This window comes from Heteronotia binoei, chromosome 6 (assembly GCF_032191835.1).
Source record: "Heteronotia binoei isolate CCM8104 ecotype False Entrance Well chromosome 6, APGP_CSIRO_Hbin_v1, whole genome shotgun sequence".
NCBI classification, from domain to species: Eukaryota; Metazoa; Chordata; class Lepidosauria; order Squamata; family Gekkonidae; genus Heteronotia; species Heteronotia binoei.
The window spans coordinates 16,371,996-16,386,954 of NC_083228.1; the positions used below are offsets into that span (position 1 = coordinate 16,371,996).

The following is a 14,959-nucleotide window of genomic DNA, read 5'->3' on the forward strand; positions in this document are numbered from 1 at the left end:
AAGGGAAGTCAGACGCTCCTTCAGGCATGCCTTCATGAAGCGCCTTTTCACCCAACAAAGCACCCTTTAAAAGCCCAGACCTGGATAGCCCAAGCAAGCTCCGTCTCATCAGATCTTGGAAGCTAAGCAGGGTCGACCCTGGAAAGTACTTGAATGGGAAACCTCCAAAGAATACCAGGGCCGGGACGCAGGGGCAGGCAATACAAGCTACCTCTCTAAAATGTCCTACCCCCACTAAGGGTCACCAGAAGTCACCATGCCTCCCAGGCATGCAAGCATGTGCACGCACACACACACAACAACCCTCAAAACAAAATTAAATGGGACTGCCTGTTTACTGTTCAGCCGATCACAGCAGTGCAGAGAGAGAGAGAGGAGCTGTCTCCTCTGTAGCCTCCTCCTCCCCCCTCCCCCAAGCAATGCTGTCAGAGGGGAAGGGGCCCCATGAATATACATCCAGTTTTGCCCTATCCTGGCCACAGAGAAGAGCTCTTCAGAGTCAAAAGCTCCCTTCGTCAGGTACTTTGTCAGAGCTTTGACTCTCTTGAAAGATTCTACCCAGGGAAATCTTGTTGGTCTCCAAGATGCTCATGGTCTCATATCCAGCTCTTCTGTTGCAAACCAACACGGCTGCCCCCCCCCCCTGAACCTACCCCTATGGTGGAAGAAATCTAGGACAAAAATGCAAACAAACCAATGGAGGAAGCCGCAGTCAATCCCAGCCTTCTGACCAGCAAAAATAACATGTGGCCATTCCAGTGGCCCATCCCGCTAACCTTGAGGACGCAGTCTCCCCATTTCACCAGGATTCCATTTGCTCATAGCAGATCTGCATTTGAGGAGAGGTGCCTGACCTTGTGATGTATACCCAAGACCCAGCCTTTTTTTTTTTGGCAGAAAAAGCCCAGCAGGAACTCATTTGCATATTAGGCCACACCCAGCGTTCCTGTGCATTCCCGCTTTTAAAAAGTCCTGCTGCAGGCCTGTATTTTCAAACCCCCTTTTGTCACATGCACACATTCTGTTTCTTGGATGAAACCCCCCTCCCCCCCCCAAAAAAAACCCTTCACCAGAGAACAGTTGTAACATTTTCCCTTCCTTTGGACCCTCAGGCAGAAAAAGACCCCTGATATTTTGTTCATGGCAAAGCATAGGATTCCCAGCTAGTAGCTGGAGTTTTCACGGAATTGCAAGCAGTTTCCAGACGACAGAGATTTATTCCCCTGGATAAAACGGCTGCTTCGGAAGGTGGCCTTTATGGCATTATGCCCGACTGAGGCCCTTCCCCTCCCCAAACCTCACCCTCCCCAAGCGCCTTCCCCAAAATCTCCAGGTATTTCTCAACCCAGAACTGGCAACTCTAGCTAAGCAGTGCCCACAGGGATAAGATGAAACAGGCAGTTTCTAGACATGTGTATGCAGCCATCTATTCACGTGTCATTGGATACTGGCAGTGGAAAGCACTGTCAAGTCAGAGTTGACTCATGCTAACCCTATAGGGCAGTGGTGGCTAAATTTGTTTAATGTAAGAGCCACATAAAATAAACTTCAGATGTTTGAGGGAGGAAGGAAATAGATGGTGAAGGGGAGGGAGGGAAGGGGAAAGAAAGCAACTTTAACTTTAATTGCATTCTCCAAGCTGCCAGCTGGTTTGGCTTGGACAAGGGGTTTAAAAGAGAGAAATGCCTTCTTCAAGCCAGCTGACAGGGCACTGGGGGCTTCAAGAGCCACACAATATGGCCGCAGTTTGGCCATGCCTGCTATAGGGTTTTCAAGGCAAAGGCCCCCCAGAGGTGGCTTGCCATTGCTTGCCTCTGTGTGGTGAGTCTGGTCTTCCCTGGTGGTCTCCCATCCAAGGGCTGACCCTGTTTAGCTTCTCAGAGCTGATGAGACCATGCTAGCCCAGTTCATTGGATATTACACAACGGAAATCGTTCCTCTTATAGAGTTTCCTGCACGGACAGGAGCTGAAGCAGTGACGACGTCATACTCCACATGTGGCTTTACTCCACTGAGGCCATTTTTGTCTTTGCTCCTAGGGATGGTCAAGGACAGTCTCTTTCCCAGAGTCTGAAGTCCTCTTACCTGGTTGATAGACAGAGGGCCTTATGCTGGCGGTGGTGACCACTCTGGGTTTCGCGGCAGGAGCCGGGGCGTCGCTGTAGCCTGGGTAGGGAGCTGGGCCGTGGGAAGCTGGTGCGGAGGTGTATGACTGGCCCAGGCCTCTAAAACCAAAGCAGAGCTATGAGCAAATAACAGCAGGCGAATAAATCAGCAGCATAACATAACAGCAGCAGGTGAATCAACCAGCAGGAGAAGGGGCGGGGCTTCTGCAGACCTTCACGGGATACCCTCCGAAAGCCCCACAGGGAAAAACAAAACCGAACTGACTAAGAGCACTTTAAAGACGCCATCGGGGTTTGAAATTTTTTACTGTAATTGATTACCGTTACTGTAATTTCTTACCGTTGTACATCGCCCTGAGCCTGGCGCTAGCCTGGATAGGGCAATTCATCAAATGTAATAAATAATAATAATAATAATAAAAATGACAGCAGTCTAAAAATCCATCTAAAAGATTTTTTTCTAAACTTAAAAATGATTAAAACATTCGCACTCGTTGGTCTCAAAGGTGCTTTCTTTGTATCTCTCCCATGGGATCCAGGGAAGTGGGCAAAGGGATGTGAAGGCTGTCCCGTTGTCTGAGACAATGGTGTAAGGAATTCTAGCAGGGTCTCCTTTGCATATTAGGCCACACACCCCTGATGTAGCCAATCCTCCTGGAGCTTACAGCAGGCCCTGTACGAAGAGCCCTGTAAGCTCTTGGAGGATTGGCTACATCAAGGGGGCGTGGCTTAATATGAAATGAAAATGAGTTCCTGCTACGAAAAGAGCCCTGCTTCCACTGATTCTATCTGATATCTGGTTAAAGACTGATTTTCTCCACATGTGCCCTAGAGAGCACTGCGTTCAGGATCTCAGAACCTTTTAATGAACACCCGGGCCAAAGGAAGCCTGACTGACTACCGCCAGGCCTAGGGCTTTCTCCGTGGCCGCTCCCACATGGTAGAATGCGCTCCCCAATAACACCAGAGCCCTGTGGGACCTTCCACCGTTCCGCAGGGCTTGCAAGACTGAACTCTTTTGCCTTGCATTTAGCGAATAATGGGAGACAGCTGCCACAACACAGAACTCTTGACGGACACAATTGCACTAGTATCATGAGTGCCGTAACCAGGGGTGGAATTCTAGTAGGAGTTCCTTTGCATATTAGGCCACACACCCCTGATGTAGCCAATCCTCCAAGAGCTTATAGAAAGCCCTGTATGAAGAGCCCTGGAAGCTCTTGGAGGACTGGCTACATCAGGGGTGTGTGGCCTAATATGCAAAGCAGCTCCTGCTAGAATTCCACCTTGGCCATATCCATTGAAGATCATGGATTGTGCAGCTTACTGCTTTGTAATTTTGTAAATTTGTAACTGTACTGACTGTTTTATTGCATTAAGTTTTATATTCTGATGTTGTTTTATTGGTTGCTAGCTGCTCTGAGCCCATTAAGGGGAGGACGGAATATACATTTAATAAAATAAAAAAATAAATACAATGATAGAGTTAGGTGCCCAAATCCATGGAGTTGGAGCAATTCTGGCCTTTTTCTGCCTTGGGCAAAGCAGACCTTTAATGTCCTCCAAAGCATAAGCACGTGGTGAAGAATCACCTTTTGCTGTACCATGTTTTCCTGCTTCTCTAAAATAAAATATGCTCATTTTGTATGAATAGAAGGGACCTCCAAAAATATCTGAAATCTTTTTTTAAAATGCACGGGGCGGTGTGGTTAATTCCCCGAAATGTGAGGACACTAGAGTGAGAGGGAAGAATCAGCAAAAATCCCCCTCCCCTCTCTTCCTCAGGCAGCAGTGCCTACCAAGAGTAGAAACGGTACAAATCTTAGCCTAAGTGCTTGAGTTCCTTAACCCATGGCACACACAGTTTATGTGTGATGATATCCAGCCAAGGGCACTGCGAATTGAGCATACTGAGGGCTCTCCTACATTCTCATTGCTTGTGTGTCTCTATTGCTTTGGGTATCTTACTGCTTTTTTTTTTCTGCTTGTGTTTTGCTCCCTCTAGTGGTTGATGTGATCTTACATTGCTGTATGTCCAACATCTCTCTCTGCTATAGGACAACAGAACAGTTTGCTGCCACAAAAGGCATCACAGCTATGGAGCCAGTTGAATTTCTAGTATTCTTACAATACTTTTCCTAAGAAGAGTTACCTATATATCTGTTTCTCAAGTGTGGCCCCCATCTACAAATACACAAATTTGCTGAACGGGCCACACTTCCCCAAAATAGATTTTTCTGCAAACTTGGGCAACCACTTGAAGCCTGCAAAAATATCTGAAATCTTTTTTAGAAATGCATGGGGTGGTGGGGTTAATTCCCCAGAATGTAAAATAATGTTCTCCCAGGCTTCTACCTCTGGTGGTCCCTATAGGAGCTTGGGAGCTGTGCTGGGTCCATCGGCATTGGTGCAGCATGACAACTGTGTTGGGCCTGGTGAGAAAGTGGGGGGAGGGAATTCCTTTCCCCGAGTCTTGCAGGCCCACCCTTATACCCTTCAAAGTCCATTCAAGCCCTTAGAAGCCTTAGAAGGTTGTAACTCTGCTGTCAGTTTGCCGACTCTACTCTAGTGACAAGTGTCTTCTAAATGAACTGAAATCATTCTGAGTTTACAATAGGCAGTATGAAACATGTAATCTAATCATTAAAAAATGCATGTTTTGGGCTTTGGGGAGGGGTTAAAGCTACTGGGTGGCATCCCACCACTCTGTGTGCAAAGCATGCAGTTTTCTTGCATTCTTCTCCATGGTTCCCTTTGCTGTACTATGTTTTTCTGCTTCTCTGTTTCTGCTGTTCTGCTTTCAGACCCCCACAGTAAGATCATTTCTGGGGTCACGGGATCTGTACAGAGGAATAGCTGCATGGGTTGGGGGGGACTGAAACAAGGACAAGGTGTAGAAAATGTCCCTCCTTCCCAGGACTGGATCTACATGTTTTTTGAGGGAGGACAAAATTAAAAAATGACGCCCCCTTATGGGCCTATTCTATCTTATGGGCCCATAGAATAGAATGGACTCCATACCCAATTTGGTGCCCCCCCTCCGCCAGTGCCTGAGGTAAGTGCCCCCTCTGCTCCCCCTAGATCTGGCCCTGTCTCCTTCCTCTTCTGCCAGCACAACTCTGGTAAAGGAAGGGACCAATTTTGTCTCCTTGTCCCTCCTTGCTCCAGCCCATTGACCCTCAAAGCTAATCCTCCCAGGAACAGTCTTTCCAGGGTCTTAGTCCAGGGGCAATAAAGAGAAATGCAGGAAAACTCCACTGGCCTCCTGTACAAGGATGAAAGGACACAGCCCTGCATTCTTATGTGTTTGCAGGGACTGCTCTGTTAAGTGTACTTTACTGTCTCGGTTCACTTTATTTGTTACTAGGCTCTTCTGAGTTCTCATTTTTGTCTCTTTCATGTCTCGATTGCTTTCTTTTTTTTTTCTTTTCTGTATAAGTTTTCTTCCCTCTTGTGGTTGATTCAATATTAGAAGTAGAGTAGGTTTTTATACCCTCAATTTCTCTATTTCAAGGAGTCTCGAAGCAGCTTACAATCACATTCCCTACCCCTCCCTGCAACGGTCACCTTGTGAGGTAGGTGGAGCTGAGAGAGTTCTGGTCCATCACTCAGCAGGCTTCATGTGGAGGAGTGAGGAATCAAACCCGGTTCTCCAGATTAGAGTCTGCCACTCTTAACCACTACACCACACTGCTTTAAAGCGTGGGGAAATATGACAGACACACACTGGTGTAATATTGAATCAACCCCTAGAGGGAGCAAAATGTTGCAGAAAAGGGACGTAAACTGAAGCAATAGGGACACATAAGCAACAAAAATGACAATGTGGAACTATTAATTCAGTTTTTATATATTTTTTAAAACTGATTTTGCTGTTTTGATGTAGTATTGCATGTTTTGTTGTCATCGTGGGATTATTTAGGCCCTGTTTGGAGGGGAAGGACTGGATACAAATACTTAAATAACCAAATAATAAGTATTAGTTGGCTACTACAGTTGTTTTCTTAAAATATTTTGCATCTAGGAAATTAAAATTTACTTAAGGAAATCCCAAAAGGAGTGGGGGAGGGAGTCCAAATGGCACAGAAACAAAACCTTCCGATGCCACAGTTCAGATAACAAAATGATAAAATCCAGCAAGGCGGCTTAAAGAAATAATGCAGATTAGAATGTAGAAGAATGAAGGAGGAGTTCCTGGAAGAAGGGAAAAAAGCACTTTGTAAATGAAGATTTTAGCAAAGCTAGGTCAGCTGAGGACTGGGATCAGATGTCATTTTTTTCTGTAAAATAAAAAGAAAAGAAAGGAGGGTGGGGAAGAAAACTTGGGAATTGACGATGGTTTCAACGAACGGCTCAAAAGCATCAAAAACCACCAGAGTTACATCCGAACGAGGAAATGGCTAGACCAAACGACAAACAAATTTGAAAACTATTAGTTGTCAGAATAAAAGAAGAAAAACCAGTGGCAATGTTATTTAGATTAATACTTCACTTATTAATCATCATGTAGCAAACAGAAAGGAGCCTGTGAAGTGATAGCATCTACACAAAGAAGCACTTTGTACCTCTTTTTGGACTGGTAGGTGATGGAAGTGGAAGGATTCCGTCTGACGCTAAAGAAAGACAAAAGTTGGGTTTTTTGTGGTTTTTTTTAAATTAAATTAAATTAAAACTTAGAACTTTGGATTAAACTGAGGTGAGAGAAATTGGCAAGTTAATCACACACAGCTTCCAAATCAAAATACGTACAACACTTGTTTGTTAACTGTACCCGTATGATTTAAGTATAGGAGAAGAATGTTCACTTTTCAGGGGCGTACGTTTAATTCATGTTACTACTTACCTTTTGTACTCAAGGCAAGAATCCAAGAAAGCCCGAGAAGAATGTTTATTAGCTCACATGACTCATAAATCCTCAGTTTCGGGATTTTTATTATCAGCACTCAATATTGTCAGCAGAAATGCTGCTTTGGAATCATTTTTGCATGAGGAAACACACAGGGATGGCTCAGCTGGTACACTAGAGATTAAATTTGACTTCTCTGACATGCTTTGACTGGGCCAGTGTGAAAACCCAGAAAGAAGATGATGGTGGTTTTTCAACTCTATGACAAGGGGCAGGAGCCGTATTCCTACTTCTAGGAAAATTCAAAATATATTGGCTGACTGAAGCCTCACGGTAGACGTCAGGAGTGAGATTAGCGGGGCAGGAGAATTATTTTAGACATGACATGGCTTTCAGCATGCAGCAAAGCCAATAGGCAGCAGCTCCTTTCTGATCTGGATCCAAAAAGGTGCTTCTAGAGAGTACAGATGCAAGCAGTGATGGCAGATCTTCCTTTGGAAACGATCTCTTTAAAAGGCCTGGAGAGAGGATGTGGTCCCCGCACTTCCTGCCCAGAGGTTCCGCACAATGTGGGCAGGGGGGGCGGGGCTTCCATTCCATCAGATGAGGCTGCATGTGATCTACCTGGGTTGACTACATCCAGGTGGGGCTGCCAGCCTCCAGAAGGGACCTGGGGAACCCCTGGAATTACAGCTCATCTCCAGACTGCAGAGATCAGTTCCTCCAGAGAAAACGATTATTTTGGAGATCGGACCCCATGGCATTGTACCCCACCGAGGTCCCAGTCTTCACCAGGCTCCGCCCCCAAATCTCCAGCAGTTTCCCCACCTGGATCCAGAAATCCTACCTTCTCAACCCCTGCCAGTGGCCAGGGGAGAGGGCACCCAGCAACCCTGCATCCAAGGCTATCTACAATAGTAAGGAAGAGATGCCCGTGCATCGTTCAACAAGTTACTCCAGTTCATAATATGGAAATCATGCCTAATGTATCCTCCAGTTTTAATCCAGAAAGAAATGTGTCCCTTATATCAGAAGCATCTGGTCTATTCACTTCAGCAAAGGTTTTTTTGGAAGGTCCTGGGACAGCCACGTACTCACCATCTTTGCTTGCCCATTAGGTGCTTCTGAATGAACTGGGGAGTTACGGCCAGATGCCTGTCTAGCTGGCACATTTGTATACCATCTTTTTCTCTAAGGTGCTCAGTGCCGCACAGAGGGTTCTTCCTTGCGTGTTAATCTTTAAGGCAACCCTGTGAGGTAGGCTATGCAAAAAGTGCCTAGGTGGTCTAAGTGTCTATGTCAGGGGTGTCAAAATCATTCTTCAAGAGGGCCAGCTCTGACATAAATTAGACCTTGTTGGGTTGAGCCACACTGGACCGGGCCGTGTGTGTGCCTATTTAAGATTAGGTTGCTGAGGTATAAACTTTATAAAGGGCACAGACAAATACAAAGATTTTAAAAAAACCCAAAAACTTAAAACATGCTTAAAAATTAGCACTCATTGGCCTTAAAACATTAGCACTTATTGGTCTTTGTATCTCTCCCATGGGATCCAGGGAACTGGGCAAAGGAAGCTCTGGCTCTTTCCTTCCTTCCCCATGGGATCAGGAGGGGGAGGAGCCTCAGCCAATGGAGAAAATAGAGACTTTGCTCTGTAGCTCCTGCGTGGTTGAGCAAGCCTTGCAAAGCAAGCTGCGATGCAGAAGGAAGCAAGAGAGAGGGAGAAGGAAGCAGATGATAGCCAGTTGCTCAGGGGCCTGATAGGAGCCCTCTGAGGGCCTGAATTGGCCCCTGGGCTGCATGTTTGACACCCCTGGTTCATGTAGTCTAAGGTCACCCGGTGAGCTCCTGAGAGTGTGGACATATGAACATATGAAGCTGCCTTCTACTGAATCAGACCCTTGGTCTATCAAAGTCAGTATTGTCTACTCAGACTGGCAGTGGCTCTCCAGGGTCTCAAGCTGAGGTTTTTCACATCTATTTGCCTGGATCCTTTTTAGTTGGAGATGCCTGGGACCTTCTGCTTCCCAAGAAGATGCTCTACCACTGAGCCACGTCCCTCCCCGACGTCTGAACTCAGCTTCCAGATCCTACTCCGACACACTTGCCATTATGCTACCAATAGGGCAATCCTAAACAGACTAACACCCTTCTAGTCTGCTGAAATCAGTGAGCTTAGAAGAGTGTCACTCTGTTTAAGACTGCATTGTTGGTAATCAGGGCCTTTTTTTTTGCAAGAAAAGCCCAGAAGGAACTCATTTGCATATTAGGCCACACACCCCTGATGTCACCGTTGTTTCACTCTGGGCTTTTTTTTTGTAGAAAAGGCTCAGCAGGAACTCATTTGCATATCTGGCCACATTCCCTGACTCCAAGCCAGCCAGAACTACATCCCTGTGCATTCCTGCTCAAAAAAAGCCCTGTTGGTAATTGTTTCAAGTACAGTGACCCCAGAGGAAAGCATTTCAGTGACATATTCAGGGGTGGGATTCTAGCAGGAGCTCCTTTGCATATTAGGCCATGCACCCCTGATGTAGCCAATCCTCCAAGAGCTTCCAAGACTCTTTTTTTGCAAGCTCTTGGAGGATTGGCTACATCAGGGGTGCGTGGCCTAATATGAAAAGAGCTCCTGCTAGAATTCTATCCCTGGACATATTTATGATTCAAATGAACCCTCTTACATGGGTCCCCCTTCCAAACTACTCATCAAGACTGCAACCACTTAATTTAAGGAAATCTGCAGTATCAGGAACCCCAGATTGCTTGCAGAGGGCAGAGATTTCTCTTTTCAAAGCAACCTCTTTCTCTTTGCTGTTGAAAGAGAGTATCTAAAATAAGTTTTCCTCATCCACAGAAACGTCTTTGTGAAATTCAGGGTCTAGAACAGACCTCCACAATCCTCTTTTTTCCCAACGTCCTCCAAGATGTGTTTCCTTCGCCGCCGTCTTTTGCCCGCTCTCGATTGTCGCTTCTCATCCTGTTACACACATTAAAGCAAATGGACGAAGCAAAGGAGCACACAAAGTATTACCTGTGGCAAGAGGAAGAGATGGAATCAGCCGCGGGGAGGTTCGTCGGATGGGCGGTGCTGTGAGCGGCAGCGGCAGGCCGATTGGCTGAAGCAGGCGACATAGCGGGAGGGGCACAGCTGGTAGACACTGGTGCATGCTCAACAGGGGTACTGATTAAAGTTAATAAAACAAGGTGCATATTTAAAAGCTGTGCATTACTACAAGGTCAAAACTATTGTGTTACAGACAAAAAAAACAAAACAAAACAGGGAGGCGAACAAAATTACTTTAGCTCTTGAAGCGCCCATCTAAAGCACAAAGATGTCCAGTATTAAAGCACAATGGCATTACACTTTGGCTGCAGTTAGAGGTAAGACTAAATCATTCTGTGTTCTCAGCACTAGGATCCAATTGTGTATGCACAGGGCTGGGATTTTAGCAGGAGCTCCTTTGCATATTAAGCCACACAACCCTGATGTAGCCAGTCCTCCAAGAGCTTACAAAAAAAGAGCCTTGTAAGGTCTTGGGAGGATGGGCTACATCAGGGATTTGTGCCCTAATATGCAATGGAACTCCTGCTAGAATTCTACCCCTGTAGATGCAAGAAACAACTCTATGACTAAAGGGTCTTTTTCTAAACTAATGATGCCTAGGACAGGTCTGCAGCCATCTCTAGGTTCACAGCTGCTAGGGGGAAAAGATAGCAATGATCACAGACACCAGCGCAGGCAACAGGATTTAAAAAAAACCCATCCCAAGGGTTTCCTGCATCACTGTGTACCTGATTACACCATTATCCTTGTAAGAACTCAAAGGAAGAAGAACGGAATAAAGACCAGGGGTGGAATTCTAGCAGGAGCTCCTTTGCATATTAGGTCACACACCCCTGATGTAGCCAAACCTCCTAGAGCTTACAAGGCACCTTTTTTTGCAAGCTCTTGGAGGATTGGCTACACCAGGGGGGTGTGGCCAAATATGCAAAGGAGCACTTGCTGAAATTCCACCCCGATAAAGACCAAAGACATCATCGATGGGATGATGGCAGAGAGAATCCAGCAGGCATACATGCACAAATGGATCCCCACTCAAGTTCTGAGCCCTTCCTTGGAGCTGATTGACACATCACAGAGGTTACGTCTGAGATCGCCTCTCTGTGTAACAGTCAGTCCTCACCCATCTCTGCTGCTACTAGACCACAGCAACGATCCCACAACATTAAATGCTCAACAAGGCACAAAGGTTGCCAAGCAGAGCTGGCCCCTCACAAGCTGTGATCCCCCACAATGAATTCCCTAGAAGAAGAGGAATTGCAGATTTATACCCCGCTCTTCTCTCTGAATCAGAGACTCAGAGCGGCTTACAACCTCCTATATCTTCTCCCCCCACAACAGACACCCTGTGAAGCAGGTGGGGCTGAAAGGACTCTCACAGTAGCTGCCCTTTCAAGGACAACCTCTGACAGGGCTATGGCTGACCCAAGGCCATTCCAGCAGGTGCAAGTGGAGGAGTGGGGAATCAAACCCAGGTCTCCCAAATAAGAGTCCGCACACTTAACCACTACAACAAACTGGCTCCCCCCCCCCACCCTTCCTTGGTTCTGTATAGAGATTATTGCCAACTCAATTCAGCTACCATTCTGCTCACATTAAGTGGTCCTTGCATAACGGTCAGGTTGCCAACCAAGGGGAGATCTGAGGCGGGGGCATGGGGAGGTATGGTTTTTCCATAGAGCTCCTGATGACTCCTAGAGTGACATGATATCACATCTGGTTGACATGCAATGACAGCAGTTTCTAAATTTTTCCTCCTACAGCCCAAAGGAGCAATGGATGGGAAGTATGGGTTGCTTGCAGGGCATTGGGCAACCCTGCATAATTGTGTCCTTGGCTCAGTAGCTCAGTAGCTCTGCTGTGTGATTGAGAGAGCCTGGAAAAACAAGCTGAACCTTCCTCCCCAAGGGAGGAGCCTCAGCAAATGGAGAAAACAGAGGTTTTGCTCTGTAGCTCTTGTATGATTGAGCAAGCCTTGCAAAGCAAGCTGTTATGCAGAAGGAAGCAAGAGCTAGGGAGAAGGAAGCAGATGACAACCAGTTGCTTGAGGGCTTGATAGGAGCCTTCCAGGGGCCTGATTCGGCCTCCAGGCCGCATGTTTGACACCCCTGATCTAGTGCATCACAATAGCAGAGCCTGAAATTTAGCTTGTGACCTGGCAAGAGCATGTACTTTGGGAACAGGTCCTTCTGAAAAGCTAGGGATGCCAAGTTTGGGTTGGAAAAGACCTGGAGACTTTGGGGGTGGATCTGGGAGACGGTGGAGTTTGGGGAGGGGTGGGGCTTCAGCATGGTACAATGCCACAAAGTCCACCCTTCAAAGCAGCCATTTTCTCCAGGGAAGCTGATCTCTGTTGGCTGGAGATCAGTTGTGAATGCAGGAGATCTCTAGGCCCCACCCGGAGGCTGGCAACCCTATGAAAAGTAGTAATGAAACAGTGGCTCTGCATGAGTCCTTCGCTCATGGTTTGAAGATCACTGCTTTAGCACACCAGCGTTGCCAAAAGGGCTCTTACAATCACAGAACCACAAATAAATTATTACTATCCCTTGCTGTCTTCTCATAAGCATTTCAGTTTGCTTCCTCTGAATCAGCTACCCTAACACAAATCTGATTTTCTGAAATGGCAGATATATCACAGTCTACTTTGCAGTTGCTTTTGGTATTCTGCTTAAAGCTAAAAACGACCCTCTGTTTTTCATTATTCTGTTCCTTGAGGCTTGATCCTTGTATACAGGATGCACATTTAGAACAAAAACAAAACCAGAAATCCAGGTCCTCTGCTGGTGGAACCTGTTCAGATGCCAGTTGTGATGGCTTGATGATGATGGAGGGATCAGACAGGGAAAATCCGTACGTGGCCCAGCATCAAATGTTTGGGACCAGACTTTACGCACAGACGAAACTGAGTTGGGGCAGGACAGGTTGCCCACGACTCACCAACCGTTCCCAGATGTTGCTATCTGGATGTGTGCTTAAAATCTGACATGAATCCACGGTAGGCTTCCCAATCTCCAGGTCCCAGCAGGGGATCTTCCGGTTTTACAGGCTTCCCCCCAGCCAGCTGGCCAGTGGGGGAAGCCCCTCCCCCACAGCCACCATGTACCTCTAGAGCTCCGGCAGGGGCTCTGGGGGGCCTGATACAAAAAAAAAGCCCTGCCTATCCCTATACTACCACTCCACTGAGCAAAGTTGTGTTCCTTTATTGATTAATATATTCAGGGGTGGATTTCTAGCAGGAGCTCCTTTGCATATTAGGCCACACCCCTGTTGTAGCCAATCCCCCAAGAGGTTACAAGGCTCTTTTTGTAAGCTCTTGGAGGATTGGCTACATCAGGGGTGTGTGGCTTAATATGCATAGGAGCTCCTGCTAGAATTCCACCCCTGAATATATTTATACCCCAACTTTCATTTTGGCTGAAATTTGAGGTCTTTCAAGGGCCACTTAAGTTGGAGGAAGACTACTTAGAGAATGGTTGGATCCAACCTGATATTTCTCAAAGGTGTACGGATAGCCTTTCAAAAGATTACAGCACAAATGGGAATAGATATATTGTCCACTACATCTCAGCATATCCATTGTTTCTGTGTAAAATGACAAATGGAATGATTCATGAAAATGGAAAATGCTACAGAAATAAATGTTTGATTTACCAAATCTCGCATATAGGGCAATCTTCCTCACTCCCCCTCAATACCCCTGATGTCACCATTGTTTTGCATATTAGGCCACACCCCTGACACCAAGCCCCCCAGAACTGCGTTCCTGCTCAAAAAAAGCCCTGCCTAACACCAAAATTTGAATTTTCAAATGGCCAAATATTCCCTCAATGCAATTTTTTTTTAGACAGCTTGCACATTCAACAGGAATCACTGAGTCATGTAGTGGTGAAAAGTCACCTGATCATCCTTCCAATTCCATCACCTTTTACTGAATATCGTGTTTGTAAGGTGCTATTAGGAGGAAATCTACATTTCTAAACACACAGCATGGTAACGTTACAGGGATGAAATGCAGAGAGTCACAACCGGTTGGCAACTCTGATGCTTCCTTATCAGATGTTACGCGGTCCAGCAGATGTTAAGAGAGTGAGTGACAAGGACTCAGAAACCATATTAACGCACACAACCATACCCAAGCTTTTAAACAATTCAAGGAACAAACACAAAACCACTGATGAGAGTTGGGTTCTTTCCGAAAGAACCCTTTGTGAGAGATGTGATTATTCTTCCGTAGGAAATGCACAAATGTTCCATTTACAAAATTTCAAACCATTGAAAGGGGGGCCCACAATAATAGCAGGATTTCACCCAAACGTCACTGGATAATTTATGGCAGACGTTTGCGCCTGGATTGGCTTGTCTGCAATAGAGCTGCAGGTGATTGTTATGTAGCACGATGATAAAGCAATAGCCAACGATGTGTGGATGAATCCCAAGTTCTGCTCTGAGCAAAAAATTTTTAAAACATTCAAATTTGGTGAGATTTGCTCCAAAGTGAGTGTGTGTGAGAGTGAAACTTTTAGCTGTGTCTAAATCAGCACAAATCTGTAACTTTATTACACAATGGATGTATAACAACATGTTGCTTTTCCACAGATTGTCCTTCCAGGCCAGCGATTCTCTTTTTGCGGGGGTAGAAACCACGATGCACTGCAATGGCACCCCCCCCCCATTCACATCACTCGAGGGAAAAGATTAACTCATGCTTCCATCTGCTTGCATGGAGCTATGTCTTCCATTGCTGGGAATGTGGTCTGTTACATGGGAACTCCATGTATGCATCAGAGCATACACGGAGCTCCTCGTTTCGTGTGAGGGCTTCTAGCGTCCTGGCCCCACTGATGGACCTCCTGATGGCACCTGGGTTTTTGGCCACTGTGTGACACAGAGTGTTGGACTGGATGGGCCATCGGCCTGATCCAA

General features: G+C 46.2%; 1 protein-coding gene across 8 annotated transcripts in view; it reads right to left on the reverse strand.

Moving 5' to 3' along the window:
* The window catches only part of LDB3 (LIM domain binding 3), a 208,251-nt gene that overhangs the window by 22,405 nt on the left and 170,887 nt on the right, over positions 1–14,959 (reverse strand). For 3 of the 8 annotated variants that reach the window (XM_060241066.1, XM_060241073.1, XM_060241072.1), the window contains 3 exons: positions 10,004–10,153; positions 6,692–6,739; positions 2,086–2,225 (listed from right to left, as the gene is read on the reverse strand). In XM_060241066.1, the coding sequence (XP_060097049.1) occupies positions 2,086–2,225; positions 6,692–6,739; positions 10,004–10,153 (338 nt within the window). The remainder of the gene's footprint in view (positions 1–2,085; positions 2,226–6,691; positions 6,740–10,003; positions 10,154–14,959) is intronic. The other 5 variants (XM_060241071.1, XM_060241070.1, XM_060241069.1 and 2 more) reach the window with 2 other exon arrangements.